The 25,014-nt window shown below is 44.7% G+C and overlaps 1 protein-coding gene across 1 annotated transcript in view; it reads left to right on the top strand.

The window, feature by feature from the left end:
• The window catches only part of sgip1a (SH3GL interacting endocytic adaptor 1a), a 182,431-nt gene that overhangs the window by 124,630 nt on the left and 32,787 nt on the right, over positions 1–25,014 (top strand). The window contains exons 17-18 of the mRNA XM_068038061.1: positions 1,340–1,464; positions 6,561–6,687. Of these exons, the coding sequence (XP_067894162.1) occupies positions 1,340–1,464; positions 6,561–6,687 (252 nt within the window). The remainder of the gene's footprint in view (positions 1–1,339; positions 1,465–6,560; positions 6,688–25,014) is intronic.

The raw sequence follows: 25,014 nt of genomic DNA, 5'->3' as shown, positions 1-25,014 counted from the left end.
ACTTTCAGAAGAGGAGAAAAGAAATTAAAATTTAAAAATAAAAAGAACTAAAAAGGTTTTGTCCTAAACTGAAGTCAGCTTGAAAATTAAGGTGCAAAATCAAAGGATAAATATTGTACTTGCTGGAAAAGCAGGCTTAAATTTGAACCATATTTTAGAGAGTTTATCATAGGAAACCCTTTTTGAAAAAAATTCAAACACAAAGAACATCGGAACAGGAGTAGGCCTTTTACCCCCTCGAGCCTGTTCTACCATCCAATGAGGCCATGGCTGATCTGCAGCCAAACTCCATATACCCATCTTTGCCTCATATCCCCTAATACCTTTGGAGAACAAAAATCTATCTATAATTAACAATTGATGTAGCATCTAGCGGAAGAGAGCTCCAAACATCTACCACACTTTGCATGAAGAAGTGTTCCCTAATTTCACTTTTGAAAGGTCTGACTTTAATTTTTAGACTACGCCCGCCCCCTCCCAGTCCTGGACTCCCCAACTAGCGAAAATAGTTTCTCCCTATCTACCCTATAAATTCCCCTTAATATCTTGAATACTTTGATCAAACCACCCCGCAACCTTCTAAATTCCAGGGAATACAACCCTAGATTGTTTAATCTCTCCTCGTAGCTGAACCCTTAGAGTCTAGGTATCATTCTAGTAAATCTACACTGGACTCCCTCCAAAGCCAATATATCCTTCCAAAGGTGGCTTCCGAAGGAACTACAAGAACTTCAACATCCAATTTTCTAACTGTGTTTTTAATTTTATTTTCTTGAAGCTGATGTAATAACTGGGCTCAGTTATCATGGAATAGTCTGCTAGCATACACATAGTGACTTATGGACGAAGAATACCAATTTTGCAATGTAGCAGAGACCTGCCAACACCCCTGGAAATACAGTGGAGTAGATTTGAAACACTAAAACACTAACTGGTAAAAACAGTATGGGTGGGCAGGTTAACATGGTTGGCAGCAGAGTGTGGAGGTCGCACCATGTTCCTGGATTCTCAGCGTGTTCCTGGGCTCCCACCTTAATTCAGGCACAGGCAGGCCATCTATCCTGGAAATTGGGGGCCTACTTTATATTCAAAAGATGCGGCCCAATCTTGTCATTGGCACCAGAAGAGCTTTTTCCAGACTTAGGAGTCCTACATGTGGGCCAACATCGACAACCAAACCACAGGGGGAATCACAGAAGGACCAGAAGAGGCCAAGGGAGCTTTGCCAAAATTCATTTATCAGGAATTCTTGTGGGCCAAGAGGAGCAGGAGTCCTCCTCCACGCTGAGGTTTCCCCCTGTGACTTGTAAACTTTAAAACCACGTCTACTTATTTTTAGGTTCTTCATCTCCTGCCCGTCCCGCAACACCATCAGGCTTGACCAGTAACACTCCTCCTCCTCCACCACCTCGCCCTCCATCACGACCTAAACTGCCTCCTGGAAAGCCTGGCGTTACTGACATGGTATGTTTTGGTGTGTTACTGTCATTTTAGAATTAATATATGACTGGAAGTGTAACAAAAAGAGATTGTTAAATGTCCTTCTTGGAAGCTACAGAATGAAACCCATTTCTTGCACCTGGTCTCTGTGGGGTTCAGAGCCATCCAGCCTAGTGGACTGAACAATGATGGCTTACTAAAAGGCACAATTCTTCTCTGACCTCTAAAAATAGGCTGGACCATCTATTCTTCACAAGAATGAGGGTGAAACTCCAGTCATGGTATCGAACCATGAGATCATGAATCCAAGCATCAATTTATCTTTGATTTAGTTTGCTGTTGAGCTGAGATGAGATCAGTCATTTGAATCATACCAATGGCAGGATTTTCTCAGCCCCGGGATGGCGGGAATGGAGGCAGGGGAGCTGGGAAAATAGCAGGGAGCCGTGCTGGGATGGCTCCCTGATACATTCCTGCCACCAAGGAAGTCTCCCTGGAGTGGGCCAGCATGAGGATCAGCTGCCTGCTGTAAGACTGTGCCTGGGGAGGCCACCAGCTTAGTGGAGGTGGCCTACCTGTGGAAGTTTGGGGGGCCATCGGAGCCAGAGGCTTCATTCCCCAAAGAGAAGATTACCGGCAACAGAGGTTGCACCCATGGCCCAAACGCTGCCGCCGGAGGGGTTACCCCTCCAATCGAGCGGCCTGCCTGCTTGGCCCCTCAAAAAAATGTATTAATTGTCACCCCTCCAAGGGCAGCTTTATTTCAAGGCACCCTCATGTTCTCTTAGCCGTCTCAGCAGTGCCCAACTCTCCACGTGGAACTGTCGAAGCTCTAGTGCTGCCGACCTTTTAATTGAGCAGCGGGAGCCCATCCATCGCCCTTATTGGACGGCAAGCTTGGATGTGGCCAATTAGGAGGCCGCCTCTGGGAAAATAGGTTTCCCAGTGTGGCTGCTGGCAAATGCGGGCTCTGGGGCCCCATTTGGTCTCGATGCTGGGGTTTTGAAGCCCGGGGGAAAATCCTGCCCCAAGTGTCCAAATAGAAAGCAATTGAAGGTCTGTTAGGAACCTTGTCTGCCTATTTACTTGCCTGAATCAACTTTCAGGCAGGCAGGAGGCTATTTACATGTATAAATTAGGTCTCTATGCATGTTGTATGTTCTAAATTCTATATAAAATAGGCAAAGCATGCATGGCACATGCCAGTCTCATTACTCCAGGTGTTAAGAGACATAACCAATGGATAAAGGGACCACTGAAGACCTCTCCAAAAAAGATTTTTGTTAAAATATTTTTTGCAGATCCAGGAGAAGCAGGAATACAAAATTCTTCCAGTCTGCTGCCAGCCCGTTCTTGCCTCTCCTCCCTCTCTCTTACTCAAACACACACACACACAAACACACACTACAGCTCTGCCAGCCAACGGCATACAGTAACTGGATGAATTTCCTCCCAAGAAACCCGCCGAGATGCAGCGGTTGCCTGATTGGCACTCCTTACCCAGCAAGCTGCCCACATGTTCAAAGCAGTTTGTCGATTGAGGGTACGGGAAATCCAACGATTTCTCTGTGGAGCTGAGTCAGTCGAGTTAAGATAAATGGAGAGGGCGAGTGAGTGTTGGGGAGGGGAGGCAGTCTCGGAGGTGGGTCACCGAGGTTCAGGGATTGGGCAGTACAATTTTTGTAGGGCCAGAAAATTTTTTGTCCCTTCCTATATGAAAACTGGGATAAAAATTAACTCATATATCTGAAGGTATAAAATAGCACTATCAAAATCAAAAAACCTTCAAGAATCACTTGTATTACTAATATATTGACAACAAAATAAGATATATTTTCCCATTACTATAGTTGTTCGCTGTAACGGTGCATGATGTATCCTAACTCGCCTCAAGTCCCATTTACCAATCACCCCTCTGTTTCTGACCTGCATTGGCTTCCAGTCCAGCAATGTTTCAGTTTAAAAATTCTCATCCTTGTGTTCATATCCCTCCATGGTCTCACCCCTCCTTATCTCTGTAACCTTTCCAGTCCTACAACATCCAGAGAGTTCTACAAGACTTCAGCAGAACAGAAAGAGCTGAAAAATGGGGTACATGCTAGAGGAACTCTTACAATACAACCTTTATAGGAGCTCAGGAAGCAACAAGCCATCTCCATGCAGAGATGTGTTGTAATATTAATGAGCAGTGAGGTCCACTGGTCTATCATCTCACGCTTTTGTGACCATATCAGAGAATTAAGCTTGATGAGAATTTTTGGAATGCAGAAAAGTCCATAATGCCAGCAATTAGGAAAATCCCAAGGTGTTTTATAAGTATATTAAGGGCAAGAGGATAACCAGGGAAAGAGTAGGACCCATTAGGGACCAAAGTGGCAATCTGTGTGTGGAGCCGGAGGACGTATATGAGGTTTTAAATGATTACCTTTCATCTGTGTTCGGATGGGGAGATCATGTCTAACAAATTTGATTGAATTTTTCGAGGAGGTGACTAGGTGTGTAGTTGAGGGTAAAGCAGTTGATGCAGTCTACATGGACTTCAGTAAGGCTTTTGATAAGGTCCCGCATGGGAGATTGGTCAAGAAGGTCACAGCCCATGGGATCCAGGGCAATTCGACAAATTGGATCCAAAATTGGCTTAGTGGCAGGAAGCAGAGGGTGATGGTTGAGAGTTGTTTTTGCGATTGGAAGCCTGTGACCAGTGTTGTACTGGAGGGATCGGTGCTAGGACCCTTACTGTTTGTGGTGTACGTTAATGATTTAGATGTGAATATAGGAGGTATGATCAGTAAGTTCGCAGATGACATGAAAATTGGTGGCGCCGTAAATAGTGAGGAGGAAAGCCTTAGATTGTAGGATGATATAGATGGGCTGGTAAGATGGGTCCAGTAGTGGCAGATGGAATTTAATCCTGAGAAGTGTGAGGTGATGCATTTTGGGAGGACTAACAAGGAAAGGGAATATACAATGGATGGTAGGACCCTATTAAGTACAGAGGGTCAGAGGGACTTTGGTGTATTTGTCCATAGATCACTGAAGGCAGCAGCACAGGTAGATAAGGTGGTTAGGAAGGCATATGGGATAACTTGCCTTTATTAGCAGAGGCATAGAATATAAGAGCAGGGAGGTTATGATGGAGCTGTATAAAACGCTAGTTAGGCCACAGCTGGAGTACTGTGTACAGTTCTGGTCGCCACACTATAGGAAGGATGTGATTGCACTGGAGAGGGTGCAGAGGAGATTCGCCAGGATGTTGCCTGGACTAGAACATTTCAGCTATGAAGAGAGACTGGATAGGCGAGGGTTGTTTTCCTTGGAGCAGAGAAGGCTGAGGGGGGACCCGATTGAGGTATACAAAATTATGAGGGGCATAGATAGGGTAGATAGGAGGAAAGTTTTTCCCTTAGCAGAGGGCTCGATAACCAGGGGGCATAGATTTAAGATAAGGGGCAGGAGGTTTAGAGGGGATTTGAGGAAAATCTTTTTCACCCAGAGGGTGGTTGGAATCTGGAATGCACTGCCTGAAGGGGTGGTTGAGGCAGGAACTCTCACAACATTTATGAAGTAGTTAGATGAGCACTTGAAACGCCATAGCATACAAGGCTACGGGCCAAGTGCTGAAAAATGGGATTAGAAAAGATTGGTGCTTGATTGCCAGCATGGACACGATGGGCCGAAGAGCCTGTTTCTGAGCTGTATAACTCTATGACTCTAATTCTGTACTTTTTGTAATAGGTCTCAATCTCATTTTTAAAAATATATTCCAAAATCTCCATAAGCGCATCTAATTATCTCAAACCTATTTACATTGGTAACTTCATCCATAAATGTATTACCCCTTGGATGAAAGTGTTTCACCTGATTTCCCTTTTGACAACTAACTTCCTAATTTTACCTTAGTCATAGCCTATTACTTCTCTTATCTCTCTAATCTCCTCCAGTCCTGCTACCCTCCAAAATCTCTGTGCTTTCTAATTTTGGCCTCCTGCACATCCCCAGTTTCCCTCCGTCTAGCACTGACAACTGTGCCTTCAGCTGCCTAGGTCCTAAGCTCTGGAATTCCCTGCCTAAACCTCGCCGCCTCTCCACCTCTTTCTCCCCCTTTAAGGTGCTCCTTAAATTCTACCTGTTTGAACAAGCTTTTGGTCACCTGTCCCAATATCACCTTAAGTGAGTTGGTGTCAAATTTTGTTTGATGATGCCGCTGTGTAGCACCATGCGATGTTTTACTATGTTAGAGGTGCTCTATAAATGCAAGGTGTTGTTGTTGGTTAGCACTGCAGCCTCACAGCTCCAGCGACCCAGGTTTAGTTCTGGGTACTGCCTGTGAGGAGTTTGCAAGTTCTCCTGTGACCGCGTCGGTTTCCGCCGGGTGCTCCGGTTTCCTCCCACAGCCAAAGACTTGCAGGTTGATAGGTGAAATTGGCCATTGTAAATTGTCCCTCGTGTAGGTAGGTGGTAGGAGAATGGTGGGGATGTGCGAGGGAATATGGAATTAATGTAGGATCAGTATAAATGGGTGTTTGTTGGTCGGCACAGACTCGGTGGGCCGAAGGGCCTGTTTCAGTGCTATATGACTGTATGATGTTGAATAATTTGCTATGTGCACCTAATGTCATAATTTCATTTCTAGTCCATTGTGGGTTAGGAGATTTCAGCTAGAGTAGCAGTAGAGGTGAAATTGGCTTGAGTATTCCTTAGTTAGGGAAAAATTCAGCCAGTATTTCTGCTCCTGATTGCCATCCAGTGATTCCCTACTCAAAAAGGAGATATTAGATAAAGTAAAGGCTTGGCTATGATGCTGATCACAGTTAAATAACCTGCAAGCACTCATTGTCTTGGCTCACATATGGAGATAGTGAACTTGATGAAGTTCAGGAGCGCTTCCAGCAGCCTCAGAACTAATCTGCACATAAGTCATTACCTTCAAAAGAGGAAATAGGAGAGAAAATTAGTTTAATTTCAAGCTTACGAGGATTTTTATTGCTTGTGTCTTATATAGGAATCTGATAAACTAAATTATGAAATGTTTATTTAGAAACTCAGAGTGATGATGTGTAATTTGATCTGCAGTAAGATGCAATTCAATAACCAGGTATTTTTTGTTTTATGTTTTACAGTCCAGGTCTTTTAGTCCTCCGATACATTCGTCTAGTCCTCCACCAGTAGCACCATTAGCTCGAGCAGAAAGCACTTCCTCCATATCTTCGACCAACTCACTGAGTGCTGCCACCACCCCTACAGTCGGTAAAATATTCACCTTAACCTTTCTTTATCTGTCAATAGAATATTAAAACATGCACCATATGCTGCTGTTTGACTTCAGGAAACTATTTTCAATATTTTTTTGAAATGACTGTTTCCTTCCTTGCTTTTGCATATATGCAAGCCCAAAACAACAAAACACACATATGAAAACAGTTCTTAATTGCTACAAGTTAACAATACATTGATCCCACTCTGTCCTGAGTTAGTTCATCTCAGCTCGGTGGGAGCAGGGTTGCTGCAATTTGCTTCAACCCCCACCTCCGCCCCGGGAGAAACACACCCTGTATCTTACTGTCTCCTGTCAACTCCTGATCACTATACTGTGTCTCCTGATTAAAGGTGTATGTGTATGGACGTTGTTGGTGTGGACAGAATCAGGCTGGGTTGTGATGTTCCCGTAATCGACTAGCCTGTTGTAACTCTAACCCTGTTTGGGCTCATTTGAGTCATCATTCAAATAACGTACCAAAGGGCAACCAACATTTGTGGAGCCATAACTAATCAGGTCCAAGTTTGTGCTAAGTTAACTGATCTAAGCCAGGCTGGCAGTAAGGGATACTAAATAAAATGACTACACTGCTCCTGAGTTAAGAAGAGGAAATGATCCAGGATTCTCACACCTGCTCAATATCCAGTGACCTTGACGGAAATGCACATGTGGACATCTTTGGTGCACTCCAGTGATCAAATAATCTCTCATTACTCAGTGGTGGTGGCGGGGGGATGTTTTCCCAGGTAAGGGGAAGTGGATTTGTCTGCGTGCACTGAAATTGACGTTGGGTTGGGATCCCGCCCTCTTCTGGGTTTCTGCAGGGCGGGATCCCAAGTAATTGAGGTAATTAAAAAGAAAATAAGAACTGTTTTAACCCTCAGTTCTGGATTTCTCAGCCAGGGCACGTGTTTCCCTACCCATCAGCAACTGGCCAGGGTCACCATGGAGACTGCACAGCAGGAAAAGCTTCTTCAGTGAAACTGACAAGCTAGGAAGCCTTTGATCAGTTATACTAAAGAGCTCCAGCCATGGCCAGGTGAGAGGCTTCTGTTCAAAGCACTTCTTCTCTGAGAGAATGCTTTCACAGCTTGACAGGTGATTGCAACGTTTTGGAAGGCACTTCACCTGTCGAGCACTGCACTCACTTTCAGCTGCACAGCCTTCAGGACGGCATGGCAGCAGCTTGTGCAGTTCCACCTTCCACCTCTGATGAGAGTCAAGAGCAGAAGTCACACCACCACCAACTGCTCCAGCAGCAGCAGCAGCTGCCTTCTGCTCAACCAAATATCCCTCCACAGGGCAGATGGGATGGACACAGAGATCCAGCTCAAAGCAGGTGAGACCCCCAACACAGGTTCTACAGGCAGAGGATCAGCTCTCCTGAACACCAGTGCCTCAGGAAGCTCAGGCTCTCATGGCAGGTCACTGCTAACATCTGAAACAAGACCTCCTTCCCAGTGGAGCAGGTGAGAATGCATTGCCAGTGACTGTTACGGTGCCTGTCACTGGAAGGCCACTACTCTATCCCCACACACCCCAACTCCCACCAGGTCTCTGCCTCTCGTCAAGTTGTGCTCTCTTCTCCTGCAAGGACAGAAAGCAGAGAAGTGTTGTGCTCGTAATGGCTTATATGGAGAGGAGGGCAAGACAACATTTGTGAAGGGTGACTGTGAGGCATGGATGCTAGAGGGCAATAGGATGAGGATGAGTGTGAGTGTTGACTGTCCAGATGGGGATATGAGGTAGCTGCAGAGAGAGGAATGAGTGGAGCTGCAAGGTTTATTGACCTGAGGCGAGCTGTGCAGGAGAATGTGGGGCTTAGCAACTGAAAATGTTATGCCACTGATCTTTCCTGCTCTGCTGAAGTTCTGGATCCTCTTGTGCACTGTTTCCAGGTTAGAGGGGCCGCATTTCTACTGCTGACTTCCTTGGCCACTTGCATTCAGGCCTGCTTGGTTGGGGAGGTTGTCCTCTTCTTCCCATCCTTGGCAGAGTTCACCTCACTGCAGCCCCTTTGATCCCATAGCAGGACCTCCAGGTAAAGTGAGAGACCTAGTGAGCAGCCTTTCCAGGTCTCCTCTCCATTCCTGTGGTTGCCGCAGACCCAAAAATCCAACTGCTGGAAAGCCCTTCGTTACGGACAAGTGGGAAATGGTGTGGGTGGGTGACTTCCACTTTTCACCTCTCAACTAACTGCAGATGGTTTAAAAAAAAATGTTTTGGTCTCTGAGTGTTTTAAGTGTCAAATAAATAGACACACAGCAGGTTTTCTTGTAGATTTAAAGAGAAAGATAACTATTTATTAAAACAATACCCAAAAATGTTCAGAACCTCACCCACTCATGCATTCATACACATGCACACACACAACATAGAGAATAGAAGGTAGAATGTAATTAGAGTTTGCTTGTTGTAAAAAGAGTTCACTTTGAAACCTTCTTGGTTTTCTGGGAGGAATTTTTAACAGCGTTGCAGGCCTGAATGTTCCTTGTCTTGGAATTGAAGAAGTATCGCCGATTCCTTTGGTTAAAACTTAGTCCGATGTTGGTGGTGGAAATCCTGGTTAAGTTTCTCAGATAGGGAGTTTTCAAAGTCATCTTGCAATCTCTCTGCCGCAGAAGTTTAAAGATGGTGCTGGCAGGGCTCCTTGCTTAGCTGGAACGATCTCTCAGCATCTCTGGTTGGAGTGGCCTTCTGTCCCCTCTCTCAGAGAAGTTACTTTTTTAAAGGTAAAAACTTATCAGGTTCTGGTTTTAGTCAGGTGACTCAAAACCCTATCCCCTGGGGTGTTCATACAATGTCCTACAGGATGTGGGGACCATTGTTACATAATAGCATCTGAATGTGGTCCATTTTGATAAATAGGTGTTATTTCATAGATGTTATTTCATACCTATTATCTTGGCCATGGCTTCAGAGTCAGTCTGTCTGCAAAAGCCTTTACTAGCCCAATTTTTGATGATGGGAGTCGTTAGCATGGAATGGGCTGTTTTACATGTCAATGTGCCTCCTCAAGGCGGTTCCAGACGTTAATAATGGTTCCGTCTTCAACAGACAAACATGTTGATTGGCAGTACAGAATGAGATCACCTGACCTCTCCCTTCATGTTGCCAGGTAGCAAAGTGTCCATTTTCTTGTAGCTTAGTTCAACAGTTTACTTTTATTTCATAATACATCCAGTTCATTTCATATTTCATCACTGTTCCCTCTGTGAGCGTAAACTATGCCATGGTCCCTTTAATTAGAAATCCTTCCTTTGACAGACTGGATGCATTATCCGCCTGCCCTCCCTAATTAGTCGGGGAATCTGGAGGCAGGATTCTAATACATGGATCTGGAAAGCCCACCCTTTTGTGAATCGGGTCTCCGACACACAAATGGCCCTGCCGTTCCGGCAAGGACTAAGTGCAAAAGATTTTGCCCATACTTATAGAATGGTCAGTTGTCTGAGGGACTGCAGAAAGCCATTGTGGAAGCCATACCCCAGCCAGCAACGAATCAGTGGCTTCAGGAGAAAGGGAAAAGTGGTGGTAAAACAAAGGAGAGAAAAAATAAAATAATCTTTTCAGTTTCTCCATATAGATTTTAAGATTTATAGCAGCTGCTCTACAAGTAACTGAACAATCCATGCTGATATCAAAGGCATTTTTTAATAATTTGTTCTATTTTGCCTGCTCCAGAGAAATTGGTCAATTGTTACACAGCCTCACTGTTACTGTTGAGAGCAGCTAACCTAGCACAGACTGCAAATTGAATTTGAACCCTATAACCCCACCAGGATAACGCAGCATTGCCATTGCTTGAGCCATTAGGGTAGAGCTTGAACCATATTTAAGTTAATTCAATTTATGTGATGTAAAATTTGGTCACGATCTCTTCAAGTGAATGATTTCCAACATATCTTTTCAGTGTGCTTTTTCCAAAATACAACCTACAGCAGGAAAGCTAAAACATTTTAACAGTCATTTTGTGAACCTTTTTCAAAAATTCCTTTGATACCTCATTGTGTGGATTGATTTATGTGTTTCATACTTTAAAAAAAAAGAATTGTGTGGTACTTTTTCGTCAATTGGATCAGAAGATGATGGAGGCATTTGCAAGGCTCTGTGAAACACCTGCAGGGGGAGAAGTTAATTTACAGTAATGGCCACAAAGGTTCAAGAGAACCTATGAGTGAGATCTTAACTCACTCAATACCCATTTACTTACAGAGTTATAATCGGACTATATGTTTCTGAGGGTGATGGCATAGCAGTGATCTGTGCATGCACTCCACTCATTAAAGGATGAGGTCCATATGTGGGAGTTTGTGATTTATAGCTAGTGAAACTGACATGAGTTCTGTGTCTGCTTTGGCCTATCCTGGATAAAATTAGATTAATCCTGAATTGCCCACTCATTATCAGTATAAATGAGGCATGACAACTTTTCTTGCTTCAGTCCCATGTTTGCTCTTTGCCTTCTGTGCTCCAGTGCTGTCCTCCAAGTCTCTCTTTTTCCAAACTGTCCACATTCTATGTTAATATAAAGTAGTTATTGTGCAGCTCCAATTCTGTCCTTCCATCCTTTCACTCTATCCATCCATCATCTCTCCTCGCTCTCTGTCCTTCCATCCTCTCTCTTTTCTCTCTGTCCTTCCATCCTTTATGCTATTACTATCCTAATTTAGAATTCTGGTGATTATAAGAATCTCTCCATGTTGCTCTATCACCTCTGCCTGGGTTACATCAGTTTGTTGGCACTAAGAAAGAGGAAATTCAGCCCAATACATTAACTAATGTCCCTGTTGCAGACAATGACTTTGATTGCATGTGACAGAAAAAAGTAATCCATTGGGTTTCCATCCATGTACCCCTGGTTATTAGATACACTAAAATATGAAACTATTGTTAGATGATCCTTAATGTAAGGCTGATGCATAGCTGTGAAAATTAAGAAACTTAACATAATGGATCTTTGGGATGGATTGGCTCAAGTATCATCACGCAGTGGTCTGGCATTATTGTGTAGTATGATGTAATTAGAAATTCCTACGAGCGAGAGTGACTTTTCTGGCTGTAAAATGGCAAGTTCACAAATTCATCAGTTCTGCAAATAGCACAAAATTATTAACTACAGTGAGCATTGTTGAGAGAATGTATGACAGCTTCATTACAAGGTATGTTTTAAGCAAATAAGGGTATAATGAGCCATCCTGCAGTTTAAAGACCTGCTTGGGACTGGAAAAAAAAACTTGACCCAAACCCAACAGAACCACATTGGATCTCAGTCCTTCCACTTTTACTCACGCCCAACCCGACCCGAGCCCAACCCGACCACCGGAATGTTCACTTTACCTACCTTCCGATTCCGTATCCGTTTTTCACTTTTTCAGATTGTGCAGATAAGCAACAAAAACTGTAATTGGACTTGAAAGGTTGTTTAAAAAGATGAAGATTGGAGCCACGAAGTCAGTGATTGTTTGGTCACGAGTTAAACAGAAACCCATGGAGTTCTGCCCAGACAGGTTGTACCATACTGTACCATTATCTGTATTGCTTAAAATAAACACAGCAATTGTTCGAAGGCTCAGAAAATATCATTATACATTACCTAGACTCCTGCTTTACGAGTTGAAATACTTGCTGCAAGTTTATCCAGTGCGTAGCTGAGATGCAGAGACCAGGAGGAAGGTCCTGAGTGATTAATTATCATAAAATATACAGTATTTATATAAAAAATATAAAATGATCACTGTCAGGACTCTAGTCCACAGACGTACAGTACTGTACTGTACATGACAGGCCAACAAAGTTTGTGTCTGTTAGGAAAAGTTTTGTTTAAAGCTACACATTCATTTCTCTGCCATTTAGTTGTGAGCAATGGGAATTGCTTTCAGTGCTCCTGTCGGGAAGAAGAACAATAAAGAAGGCACTCTAGGGAGGTAAGATTATACCAGAGGCAGACTGTCCACACCAATCATATCTACTTGGCCCATTCGTAATTACTTTGAAAAAGGAATACTGCCACCATTGACTCAGGTTCACCAGGCAGCCACTTTCAGAGTTGTGCAATCTGTTGCAATGAGACCTGCCGCCAACCTCCACTATAGGAACAGCAATGCCGGGGCAGTCAAGATTACCGCCTTCAACTTTTGTGTCTCTACTGCTTTCCAGCCGGCACAGAAAACATTTACAATATCAATCCATTTATTACCCACAGATGTATCAAATAGGCGACAAATGCATTGTTCTGCAAACCAACATTACCACTGAACAGTTACAGCAGTATAACACAGTTCCCCAATGTCATCACACTACAGAAGTTCTCAAAGCGCAGGAAGACATTGATGGCCCCATTTAGCCATTCTGCAGTTCATCATGCTAGGCCCCCACCTGCCAAGAATGAGGCACATTAATTTTATCATGAACATTGATTTTAAACTGTTACTGGAGTGAGGGGAGGACTTGTTGAACAGATCAGCCATGGCTAGAAAAGATATTTGCATATTAACAGACAGTGTTTGGAAGGGCAAAGCAGCTATTCCCTGACATTCAACCCACAATCACCAGACATTGAAGGTGTGGGGGAGCTTGCATTCCAGGTTGACTGCTAAGATGGCTGAATACACAAATGGACATGGTCAAACCAGCTAGTCACATGATTAACCTGCTGGACAACCTGAGTTTTTTGAATTTGTACAAACAGTTTGGGCAGAAAGCTGTTTGCTCCTGGACTGAGAAGATCTCTCTCCTGACTGCCCCCGTCTCTTCCTCACAAGCCTCTGAATCCACTGAAGACACATGAACCCCAAGAGAAAAAAGTCTCCTACAGTGAACAAGGTTTAAGAAGAATACTGGGCCCCAATGAAAAGCAAGATCTACCTACAATCAAGGACTCTACAGTGAGCTCGAAGAACTGTAACAACAAACTCTTCAGATATTGCCTCAAACTTTTCCACTTTATTTTCTTCTGCTCTTTTCTGTCTCTATCTTCATGTGTGTATTGCGTGTGCATGCTAGCATGGGCGTGTCGAGCATCCGTAGGCATTAACCGAATTAAAGTTTAAGTTTAATAAATTTCAGCTTTTCCTCTTTAAACCTAAGAAAGCCTGTTTGTGCTGGTTTCTTTGCCTTATAATTGGAAAGCGGTGAAGAAGCATTCACCAAGGGGGAGCTAAAAACACAGTGTGTTTAAAATTAAACCCAGTTACAGTAAGACCAGGTGAAGGCTGAAAGGGAACCCTAGACACCTTTCTCATCTGGACGTAACAGAAATTTGGGTGCTAGTGTCCAGAATTGACCCACAGACAAACAAAAGAAATTGGACGTGGGAAGCCAAATTGTTCCTAAGCAAAAAAAAGAGCAAGATTTCAATATAGGTTTTCTTGTGGTTGTATGTGATTGAATACTAACATGTCTGCAACTGAAGCTAGTAGCTCTCCAAGCCAGCGTGAAGTAACTTGGGATAAGTTAAAAGTACTGTCCATGGAGGAGTTGAGGAAAGTGGCTGAGCAGTGTGGGATCACGCTACGTGGCGAGGCTAGGAAGTCTGAACTCCTAACACTTGTGGCCAACCATTTTTCCCTTGAATCTGACAAAGCAGAAGCAGTGTTAAAAGTAGACCCAGACAGGGTACTGCTAGCAAAGATACAATTGGAGCAAAGGAAACTTGAATTAGAAGACGGGGAAAGAGAAAGGGAGAGACAGGAAAAAAAGAGAGAGAGAGGCAGGAGGGAGAAAGAGAGAGCCTTCCAGAAGGAACGTGAAGAAAACGAAGAGAGAGAGAAAGCAAGAGAGGAGAGAGAAAGAAAAAGAATATTCCAGAAAGAATGCAAAGAAAGAGAGCTGAAGCTGCTTGAGTTAACCAGAGGGCGACAGAGTAACCCCAGTGAAAGCATGGCCAATATGGAGGATCGGAATTCAGGGCTGGGTACAGAATTGTTAAAACTAGCTTAATTAATTCCAAAATTCAATGAGGAAGATGTAGAAGATTTTTTGTGTCCTTTGAGAAACTGGCAAGGCAGCTAAAATGGCCAACTGAGACCTGGCCTCTTTTACTACAAAGCAAGCTAACTGGAAAAGCCCATGAGGTTTATTCCCTGTTGCCAGATGAGAGTTCATCAAATTATGAACTGACCAAAAATGCTACCCTTGGGGCATATGAATGAGCACCTGAAGCCTATTGCCAAAAATTTAGAACCTTCAAGAAGCAAGCTAATAAAACTTATCTGGAGTTTGAAAGAAGTAAGCAGCTGGCTTTTGACCAGTGGCTGAGGGCTGTTAAAGTACAGTTCAGCTAGGAGAATCTCAGAGAAGTAATTCTGTTAGAGGAGTTTAAACACTCTCTCCCACTCTCCATAAAGACCCATGTAGAGGAGCAGTGGGTTCTGAGAGCCTGGCAAGTGGCTGTTCTGGCTGATGAATTTGCTTTAATTTATGTCGGTTTCCCAGGGGAGAGCCTTTCCTCGTCAGTCCCACAAATCCGAAAGAGTCAAAGGGTGGGAAGGTGATAGCAACCCAAGCAGTCCTGGGAGAGAAGGGAAAGCAGGAGACACAGGGGGCTCTCCTCTCGCCAAAAAGGAAGGTGCTGCAAGCAAGAGTGAGTCCTGGAGACCTGTGTGCTTCCATTGTAATAAAAGCAGGGTGTTTAAAAGCTGAATGCTGGAAACAATAGGAAAATCTGTAGGGTTAATCAGGGCATACCCACTCAGTGAAGAAAGGAAACTGATGGAAAGCACAACAGAACAAGCTGTGGCTTTAACTGCAGTAAGAGAGACCCAGGAAGCTTTGGGCTGCAAGTGCAGGGAAATTTAATAGGATTCCTGAAGGCTATCAGGGTTTTGTGTTTGAAGGGAAAGTAACCCCATATCCCTCGAGTGGGTCAAGCAAGCCCACAGTGATTCTCAGGGATACAGGGGCCACTAGATCACTTTTACTGGGAAAAGGACTGACCTTTCACCCAGAGAGTGCAGTGAACACCAAAATTGAGGTGAATTGTATTGGAGGGCAGTGTATGCCTGTACCTGTACACTGGGTGCACCTGGAGTGCAACCTAGTTTCGGGACCGGTGCCCATAGGGATTGTCCCTAGTTTGCCTGGGACAGGGTTGGCCTGCTCCTAGGTAATGATCTGATGGAGGTGAAGGTGGTAGCTCCCCCAGTAGTGAAAGAAAGACCACAGGAAGTCAGAGAGACAGGCCAGTGGTGGGAGATGGACCCCTGCAGTTTTCCTGAATGTGTAGTGGCCATGATCAAACCAGCTCCCCCAGAGGAGACTGCACTGGCACTGCATGTAGATGACCAAGAGGTCTGCCTGTCCGAGACTTTCTTTGGAAAGATCGGAGACCCAGTGAATGAATTAAATGGATTTTCCCTAGCTGAGGCTCAGTGGGCTGACCCAGTATTGCGAGAGTTAGCACTGACTGCCCAGTCTGAAAGTGAAGCAGAGGGAGTCCCTGATTGATACTATTTAAAGAATGAGGTACTGATGAGGAAATGGAGTTCTCCTCACAGACCTGAGGGCAAGGAGTGGACAGTAGTTCACCAGTTAGTGGTGCCACAGTGGTACTGGGAAGAAATATTAAGAAGGACCCACGAGACTACAGTAGCTGTACATGTCGGTATACGAAAGACCAAAGCCCACTAAAGACAGCAGTTTGACTGGACAAATCTCCACAAAATGTGGTGGAGTACTACAGGAGTTGCCACATGTGCTAGGTTGAGGGGAAACACCGACCTACAGTGAAACCTGCACCCCTAAGTCCTGTACCGGTGTTAGGGGAACCCTCCAGCAGAGGGCTGGTGAACAGTAAGGGACCTCCGCTGAGAACAAAAAGGGACAGACAGGCACACGGCTGGCAAAAGTTTAGAAAGAGGAGAAAAAGTGACCAGGAGGGCAGGTTAAAGGAAGTCCAGGAGGAATCCCAGATGTGAAAACCCCTACTGTCCAGTCAGCCAACCCTGAAAAATGTGAAAGGTTAGACCCCACATCCTCCTACGTGAATGCAGACACTAGAAGCACCCTACCAGAGATGCTAATAACATTTACAGGAACCTGCAGAGACAAAGAAAGATCTCCAGGGGGCAGAGAAACCGTGAGGGTGTTGCCTCACCTATTCGAAGTGCCACAGGGGAGTGCAGCAGAGTCTGCACAAATACCTGCAGGCAGGAGTGTCCTCTGGGACAAAGGGGAGATTAGTAAGGATCCTCGCCCACAGTCAGAAAAAAAGCGCAACACCCATCCCCTGAAGTCAAAAGCCTTTACATGACTCAGCAAAGCACTGAGAGTTCAGGATAGAACCGCCCACTACTGAATTTTTTAAAAAAAATGATTACCACAGCAGGAACAAAGATCTTAGGCAACCATGGAAATGGGCAAATGGAAGAGAAAATTCCCCCAAAAAAACACATGCTTATTGGGATGCCAAAAGAGGCACTTAAAGCAGCATTGGCAGCAAGAGAAGACAGGCTGTAATAGGTTCTGGCACATTAATTTTGTCGTGAACATTGATTTTAAACTGTTACTGGAGTGTGGGGAGGACATATTGAACAGATCAGCCATGGCTGGAAAAGACATTTGCAAATTAACAGACAGTGTTTGGAAGGACAAAGCAGCCATTCCCTGACACTTAACGCACAATGGACTTTTAATCACCAGACTTTGAAGGTGGGGGAGCTCACATTCCAGGTTGACTGCTAAGATGGCCGAATACACAAACAGACATGGTCAAACCAGCTTGTTACATGACTAATCTGCTGGGCAACCTGAGTTTTTTGAATTGTACAAACAGTTTGGGCAGAAAACTGTTTGCTCCTGGACTGAGAAGATCTCTCTCCTGTCTGCCCCCATCTCTTTCTCACAAGCCTCTGAATCCACTGAAGACACATGAACCCCAAGAGAGAAAAGTCTGCTACAGCAAACAAGGTTTAAGAAGTATACTGGGCCCAAAGGAAAAGCAAGATCTACCTACAATCAAGGACTCTCCAGTGAGCTCGAAGAACCATAACAACAAACTCTTCAGATATTGTCTCAAACCTTACCACTTTATTTTCTTCTCTTTTCTGTCTCTATCTTCATGTGTGAATTGCATATGCATGCTAACATGGGCGTGTCGTTTATCCGTATCCAAATTAGAGTTTAAGTTTAATAAATTTCAACTTTTCTTCTTTAAACCTAAGAATTCTGTTTTGTCTGATTTCTTTGCCTTATAATTGGAAAGTGGTGAACAAGAATTCACCAAGAGGGAGCTAAAAAATTAAAATTAAACCCTGTTACAGTAAGACCAGGTGAAAGCTGAAAGGGAGCCCTAGACCTCTTTCTCATCTGGTCATAACAAGTTGGTGAGAATGATGCAGGGTGCTGTGACATGCCCTGTAATGCCTTCTATCCAGATGGGAACCAGAATTTCAACTTGCTACTTGGACATTTTGTAATGGTCTACAAGAATGAAAAAAAAGGATTTAACTCCCAACGGTATGCAGTCAGTCAGATGACAATGCAAATAAATGGCAGCTTCCCAGGCATCCACTACAGTGCTGTCCTTTTAAGACAATCATCTGTGACAGATAAATTTGAAGGCAAAGACAGCCTGCAAAGGTAGCTCAACAGAGACCTAGGCTGCCTTCTTCACCATGGTTAATGAGCCCCTTGCTTCAGCAATGGATGGAAGCAGGGGCAGAAACAATGAGGCCTAGGCTGCTACCAGGATCTTAATAGAGCTTACTGTAGAGTGCTTGAAGTGGCAGCACATGTGACTTAACAGATCAGTGAGCACCTTGCAGTACTGCCCCACCACAGTTTGCAAAATCATCAGCGTGCTCCACAACCTTGTAATACAAACAGGCTTAACTATAGAGGAGCAGGAGGAGATGGCCACCCTAAAATTAGGGACACAGCAAGCATTTTCCTTGAAGCTTCACCTAGTGTGTACCTGTGTTACTTCTAGCTCCTATCTTAAGGCATTTAGTTGATACCCCAACAGGAGTACATATGGCTGTTTCATGTTTTAATGGGAACCGCTTGAGATTGAATTGACTTTGTAGGTCCTTGTGCTGGTACCTCAGGGGGTCCTGAAACTGATATAGACATGACCACCAGAACTGTGGCTGGCTTGTTCTGTCCATTTTCTGCCGCATCCATTGTCACTTGCACAGGGAGGCAGCTTGGGCTGACTGTAGCATTGCTTTTAAAGACAGAACACTCTGCCTTTTCCAGGAATGCTGCACAGCTAGATGCTCCTGCAGGATGTAGTCAGATCTATATGGAAGCAAACCTTTGCACAGTATTGAGGTCAGTGAGTCCCTGTCTCAAGGTTTTCTCAATCCAGTCCAGCCGTCCACACCTCCCAACCTGCAGCATGTCTAAACGAAGATGGTTATAGATTGGAGCCTGAGCTCGACACAAGCAGGGTGAAAATCCATGCAAGATTGGCTACACGTAGGACTTGTGGCACTGGGGATTCCACTGCAGTTACAGATACTTGATGGTAGATTGCAATCTGGAGATGCCTTCCTGCACAGATGAGGCTAATGTATTGCTCCGCATTACTAGGAAGATCCACATTATTAGGTGGGTTCTGGACATGCTCTAGTGACTCCTGTAGATGATCCTGCTCATTGCAGTAATGTCTTTTTATAAGCAGGTCCAATGAGGCCAAAATCTCTAGACATTGCAGCTTAAAAAGAATTTGATTTAGACCTCAAGCCCCAGCAGGTACCAGCTCATTTATTGTTATCAACATTTGCTCCTCCTTGCGTGTGCACTGTGACTCATCCAGTGTGACCTCCTTGAGCTTATGACCCAAATATGTTGAGGTGGTTGTGTTGTGCTGGTACCTACAGCAGTTGGTGAGAATGATGCAGCTGTTGTGACGTGCCCTTTAATGCCTTCTATCCAGATGGGGACCACAATTGCACCTTGCTCCTTCACTGGAATATACAGGAAAACGGGTCTCCCCTTCATCTGTCTTATTTTGTGGTACAGTTTTAATCTTGGGTTCCTCCTTGGAATTTCTGGAATTTTTGTCTTCTGTTGATTCCTCACAGTGTGATGATATGATTTGGAGCCTTCCGTTCTTCTCTCTGCCTCCAATCAAGCAACATCTATTAGCATCTAGCAACACATCAGAATAAATGGCTGGATTCTATGCATTTATGACTTTTGATCTTCTGCAAATATTCCTCATACATTTGCAAAATAAAACAGTATATCCATTGTCCCAAGTTGTATATCAAAGTCCATAAGTACAACAGCATTTCTGCCAACTCCCTCAATCTGCTTCTTACCAAAAGAAAATCTGATGACAGCTTTTAACATTTCCAGTGAGTGGTGCAGGTGTGCTTCCCCATGAGGGAGGATGAAATGAGGTGGATGACTATAAGTGCTCTGTGCTTCATCAAATAGTCCCTTTTGTAACTCACAAATTGATTCCCTCAGCACCCCTCCCCTTTGTGGTTAATGTTTCAGGGATGATGCTTGCCATTGTAGGAATAGATGGTGCAAAGCGCTGAGGTGCCCCATCGAGACTGTATAGGCTCCTGTCATCATCTTCTCCGAGAGAACTACAGCATCAGAAGAAGAAGGCTGGTTCATAAGATTCCCCTTGAAAATTAATATACACAGAAAAGCTTTCTGCTGTGTTGTGCTGTAGTGTATGCCTGTGTACAAAGGAATAAATAAGTAATTGATGGAGTTAGGAGATAAAAAATGAAAAACAGTGATGCTGACCATGAGTTTAGGGAGTGGCCTCTGACCTTACCCTCTCCAACTCTCTCTATTGCTTCCATTCCAAGAATCTCCAGGGCCCTCTGCTTGCAAGTTATCAGGGGTCATATGTTACATGGCCCATCCCCCTTCCCGTCTATATCTTTTGGATTTGTTTGTTCGGGGGATGTGGGCGTTTCTAGCTAGGCCAGCATTTATTACCCATCCCTAATTGCCCTTGAGAAGGTGGTGGTGAGCTGCCTTCTTGAACCGCTGAAGTCCTTGGGCTGTAGGTACACCAACAATGCTGTTTCGAAGGGAGTTCCAGGATTTTGACCCAGCGACAGTGAAGGAATGGTGATGTAGTTCCAAGTACTATGCTGCAAAGTTACTGCAAATACTATGGACCCTGACAACATTCTGGCAATTGTACTGAAGACCTGTGCTCCAGAACTTGCTGCGCCTCTAGCCAAGCTGTTACAGTACAGCTACAACACTGGCATCTACCTGGCAATGTGGAAATTTGCCCAGGTATGTGCTGGACAGAAAAAACAGGAAAAATCCAACACAGCCAATTACCACACCATCAGTCTACTCTCGATCATCAGCAAAGTGATGGAAGGTGTCATTGACAGTGTTATCAAGCGGCACTTGCTTAGCAATAACCTGCTCGGTGACGCTCAGTTTGGGTGATGCCAGGGCCACTCAGTTCCTGACCTCATTACTGCCTTGGTTCAAACATGGACAAAAGAGCTGAACTCCAGAGGTGAGGTGAGAGTGACTGCCCTTGACATCAAGGCAGCGTTTAACTGAGTATGACATCAAAGAGCCCTAGCAAAACTGGAGTCAATGGGAATCGGGGAAAATTTTCTGCTGGTTGGAGTCATACCTAGCACAGAGGAAGATGATTGTGGTTTATGGAGGTCAATTATCTCAGCTCCAGGACATCACTGCAGGAATTCCTCAGGGTAGTGTCCTCGGCCCAACCATCTTCAGCTGCTTCATCAATGACCTTCATTCAATCATAAGGTCAGAATTGGGGATGTTCGCTGATGACTGCACAAAGTTCAGCACCATTTGCGACTCCTCAGATACTGAAGCAGTCCGTGTAGAAATACAGCAAGGCCTGAACAATATCCAGGCTTGGGCTGATAAGTGGCAAGTAACATTCGCGCCACACAAGTACCAGGCAATGACCATCTCCAACAAGAGAGAATTTAACCATCTCCCCTTGACATTCCATGGCAATACGATCGCTGAATCCCCCACTATCAACATCCTGGGGGTACCATTGACCAGAAACTGAACTGGAGTAGCCATATAAATACCGTGGCTACAAAAGCAGATCAGACGCTAGGAATCCCAAAGCCTGTCCGCCATCTACAAGGCACAAGTCAGGAGTGTGATGGAATACTCTCCACTTGCCTGGATGGGTGCAGCTCCAACAACACTTAAGAAGCTCGACACCATCCAGGACAAAGCAGCCCGCTTGATTGACATCCCATCCACAAACATTCATTCCCTCCACCACCAATGCACAGTGGCAGCAGTGTGTACCATCTACAAGATGTACTGCAGCCATACACCCAAGGCCCCGTAGACAGCACCTTCCAAACCCATGACCTCTACCACCTAGAAGGACAAGGGTTGACTTGGAACTATATCGCGTTCCTTCATTGTCGCTGGGTCGAAATCCTGGAATACCTAACAGCACTGTGGGTGTACCTACCCCACCACGTTCTCAAGGGCAATTAGGGATGGGCAATAAATGCTGGTCTAGCCATGAACGAATAAAAAAAAAGTCAGGATGCTGTGTGGCTTGGAGGGGAACTTGCAGGTGGTGGTGTTCCCATGCATCTGCTGCCCTTGTCCTTCTCGGTATTAGAAGTCGCGGATGTGGAAGGTGCTGTCAAAGGAGCCTTGGTGATTTCGGTGGTAATTGGCTGGGTTTTATTTGTCCTGCTTTTTGTGCACAGGTCATACCTGGGAAATTTTCCACATTGCCGGGTAGATGCCAGAGTTGTAGCTCTACTGAAAAAGCTTGGCTAGAGGTGCGGTTACTTCTGGTGTACAAGTCTTCGGTACTATTGCCGGAATGTTATTGGGGCGCACAACCTTTGTAGTATCCACTGCCATCAGCCATTTCTTGATATCACGTGTATTGAATCGGATTGGCTTAAGACTGGCATCTGTGATGCTGGGGATCTCAGGAGGAGGCTGAAATAGATCATCCACTCGGTACTTCTGAAGATGGATGCAAATACTTCAGCCTTTTATTTTGCACAGGTGTGCTGGGCTCCCATCCTGGGGATATTTGTGGAGCCTCCTCCTCCTGTTCGTTGTTTAATTGTCCACCACCATTCACGATTGCATGTGGCAAGACTGCAGAGCTTAGATCTGATTGGTTGGTTGTGGAATTGCTTCGCCCTGTCTATTGCAGGCTGCTTCCGCTGTTTGGCATGCAGATAGTCCTGTGTTGTAGCTTCACCAGACTGACACCTCATTTTTAGGTATGCCTGGTGCTGCTCCTGGCATGCCCTCCTACACTCCTCATTGAACCAGGGTTGGTCCCCCGATTTGATGGTAATGGTAGAGTGGGGGATATGCCGGTTACAGATTGTGGTTGAATACAGTTCTGCTGCTGCTGATGGCCCACAGCACCTCAGGGATGCCCAGATTTGATTTGCTTGATCTGTTCGAAATCTCTCCCATTTAGCATGGTGGTAGTGCCACACAACACGATGTTGGGTACCCTCAATGTAAAGATAGGACTTCATCTCCACAGGGACTATGCGGTGGTCACTCCTACCAATACTGTCATGGACAGATGCATCTATGACAGGTAGATTGGTGAGGACAAGGTCAAGTAGCTTTTTCCCTCTTACTGGTTCCCTCACCATCTGCTACAGACCCAGTCTAGCAGCTATGTCCCTTAAGACTCGGCCAGCTTAGTCAGTAATGGTGCTACTAAGCCACTCTTGGTGATGGACATTGAAGTCCCCACCCAGAGTACATTTTGTGCCCTTGCTACCCTCAGTGCTTCTTCCAATTGATGTTCAATGTGGAGAAGCACTGATTCATCAGCCAAGGGGGCGGTAGGTGGTAATCAGCAGGAGGTTTCCTTGCCCATGTTTGACCTGATGCCATGAGACTTAATGGGGTCCGGAGTCAATGTTGAGGGCTCCCAGGTCAACTTCCTCCCAACTGTATACCACTGTGCCACCACCTCTGGTGAGTCTGTCCTGCCAGTGGGACAGGACATACCTTGGTATGGTGATAGTGGTCTCTGGGACATTGTCTGTAAGGTATGATTCTGTGTGTATAACTATGTCAGGCTGTTGCTTGACTAGACTATGGGACAGCTCTCCCAACTTTGACACAAGCCCCCAGATGTAAGTAAGGAGGACTTTTCAGGGTCGACAGGGCTGGGTTTTCTGTTGTTTCCAGTGCCTTGGTTGATGCCGGGTGGTTCGTCCAGTTTTTTTTCCTCTTCTTAGACTTCATAGTGGTTTCTGATACAAATGAATAACTTGTTCGGCCATTGCAGAGGGCATTTAAGTCAACCATATTGTATGTGCTATTCACCGTTATAGAATCATACAGCACAGAAGGAGGCAATTCGACTCATCGTGTCCTTGCCTGCTCTTTGAAACAGCGATCCAATTAGTCCTACCCTCCTGCTCATTGCCTTTAGCCCTGTAAATTTCTCCTTTTCAACTATTTATCCAGTGCCCTTTTGAAAATTACTATTGTATCTGCTTCTATCACACTTTCATGCAGTGGATTCCAGATCACATCAACTCACAGAAGAAGGGTGCTATGTGTGGCCTTCTGAGGGCAGATAGGAAAGGGATATAGAATCATTGAATGGTTACAGCATAGAAGGAGGCCATTTGGCCTGTCATGTCTGTGCCAGCTCTCTGCAAGAGCAACTCACCTAGTCCCTCCCCTGCCATTTCCCCGTAGCACTGCAATTTTTTTTTCTCATGAAATAGTTATCCAATTCTCTTTTTAAGGCCTCGATCGAATCTGCCTCCACCACGCTCTCAGGCAGTGTATTCCAGATCCCAACGATTTGCTGTATAAAAAGTTTGCTTCTTGCTTCTTATATCTTGGAAAGGAATCTGAGAAATGCATACCGTTCAAGTGCCCAGGCCAGCATCCATCTTTTAGGATTCAGTGAACATGCTGCATGCTGGTACCTTGTGTTGGCAGCATTCCAGCACTGACCCAAATACTTTGTGAACTTTGTTGCAGGCAGTGCTGCTAAATCAGGGAGAGATTCAGTTCCTCTGTAATATAGTTTTGACACTAATGCTACCACTACAGGCATTAAGTAAGACCAGAAAATCAACAGGTAACACAGGCACAGAAATCTATGCTTAAACTTTTATATAATGGATTTTGTCCTTATTAAATTGATGGATGTTGCTGGGAAATAGAGTACTTTACTGTTTCAGGTAACACATGTCAGCACCAAGTATAGTTAGAGGCAAAGTAAAGTGCCCTCTGTTCTATTGTACCAGTACAATTTCTTTTCCATTTTGGCACCAGTCTTCCGATAGCCTTTCCGAATATGGTTGCCAATTAGTTGGTAATCGCAGCATTGTGTTTATAGGCCCATGCAAAAG

This window comes from Heterodontus francisci, chromosome 8 (genome assembly GCF_036365525.1).
Source record: "Heterodontus francisci isolate sHetFra1 chromosome 8, sHetFra1.hap1, whole genome shotgun sequence".
NCBI lineage: Eukaryota > Metazoa > Chordata > Chondrichthyes > Heterodontiformes > Heterodontidae > Heterodontus > Heterodontus francisci.
This window is presented reverse-complemented; position numbering and strand designations above follow the sequence as displayed.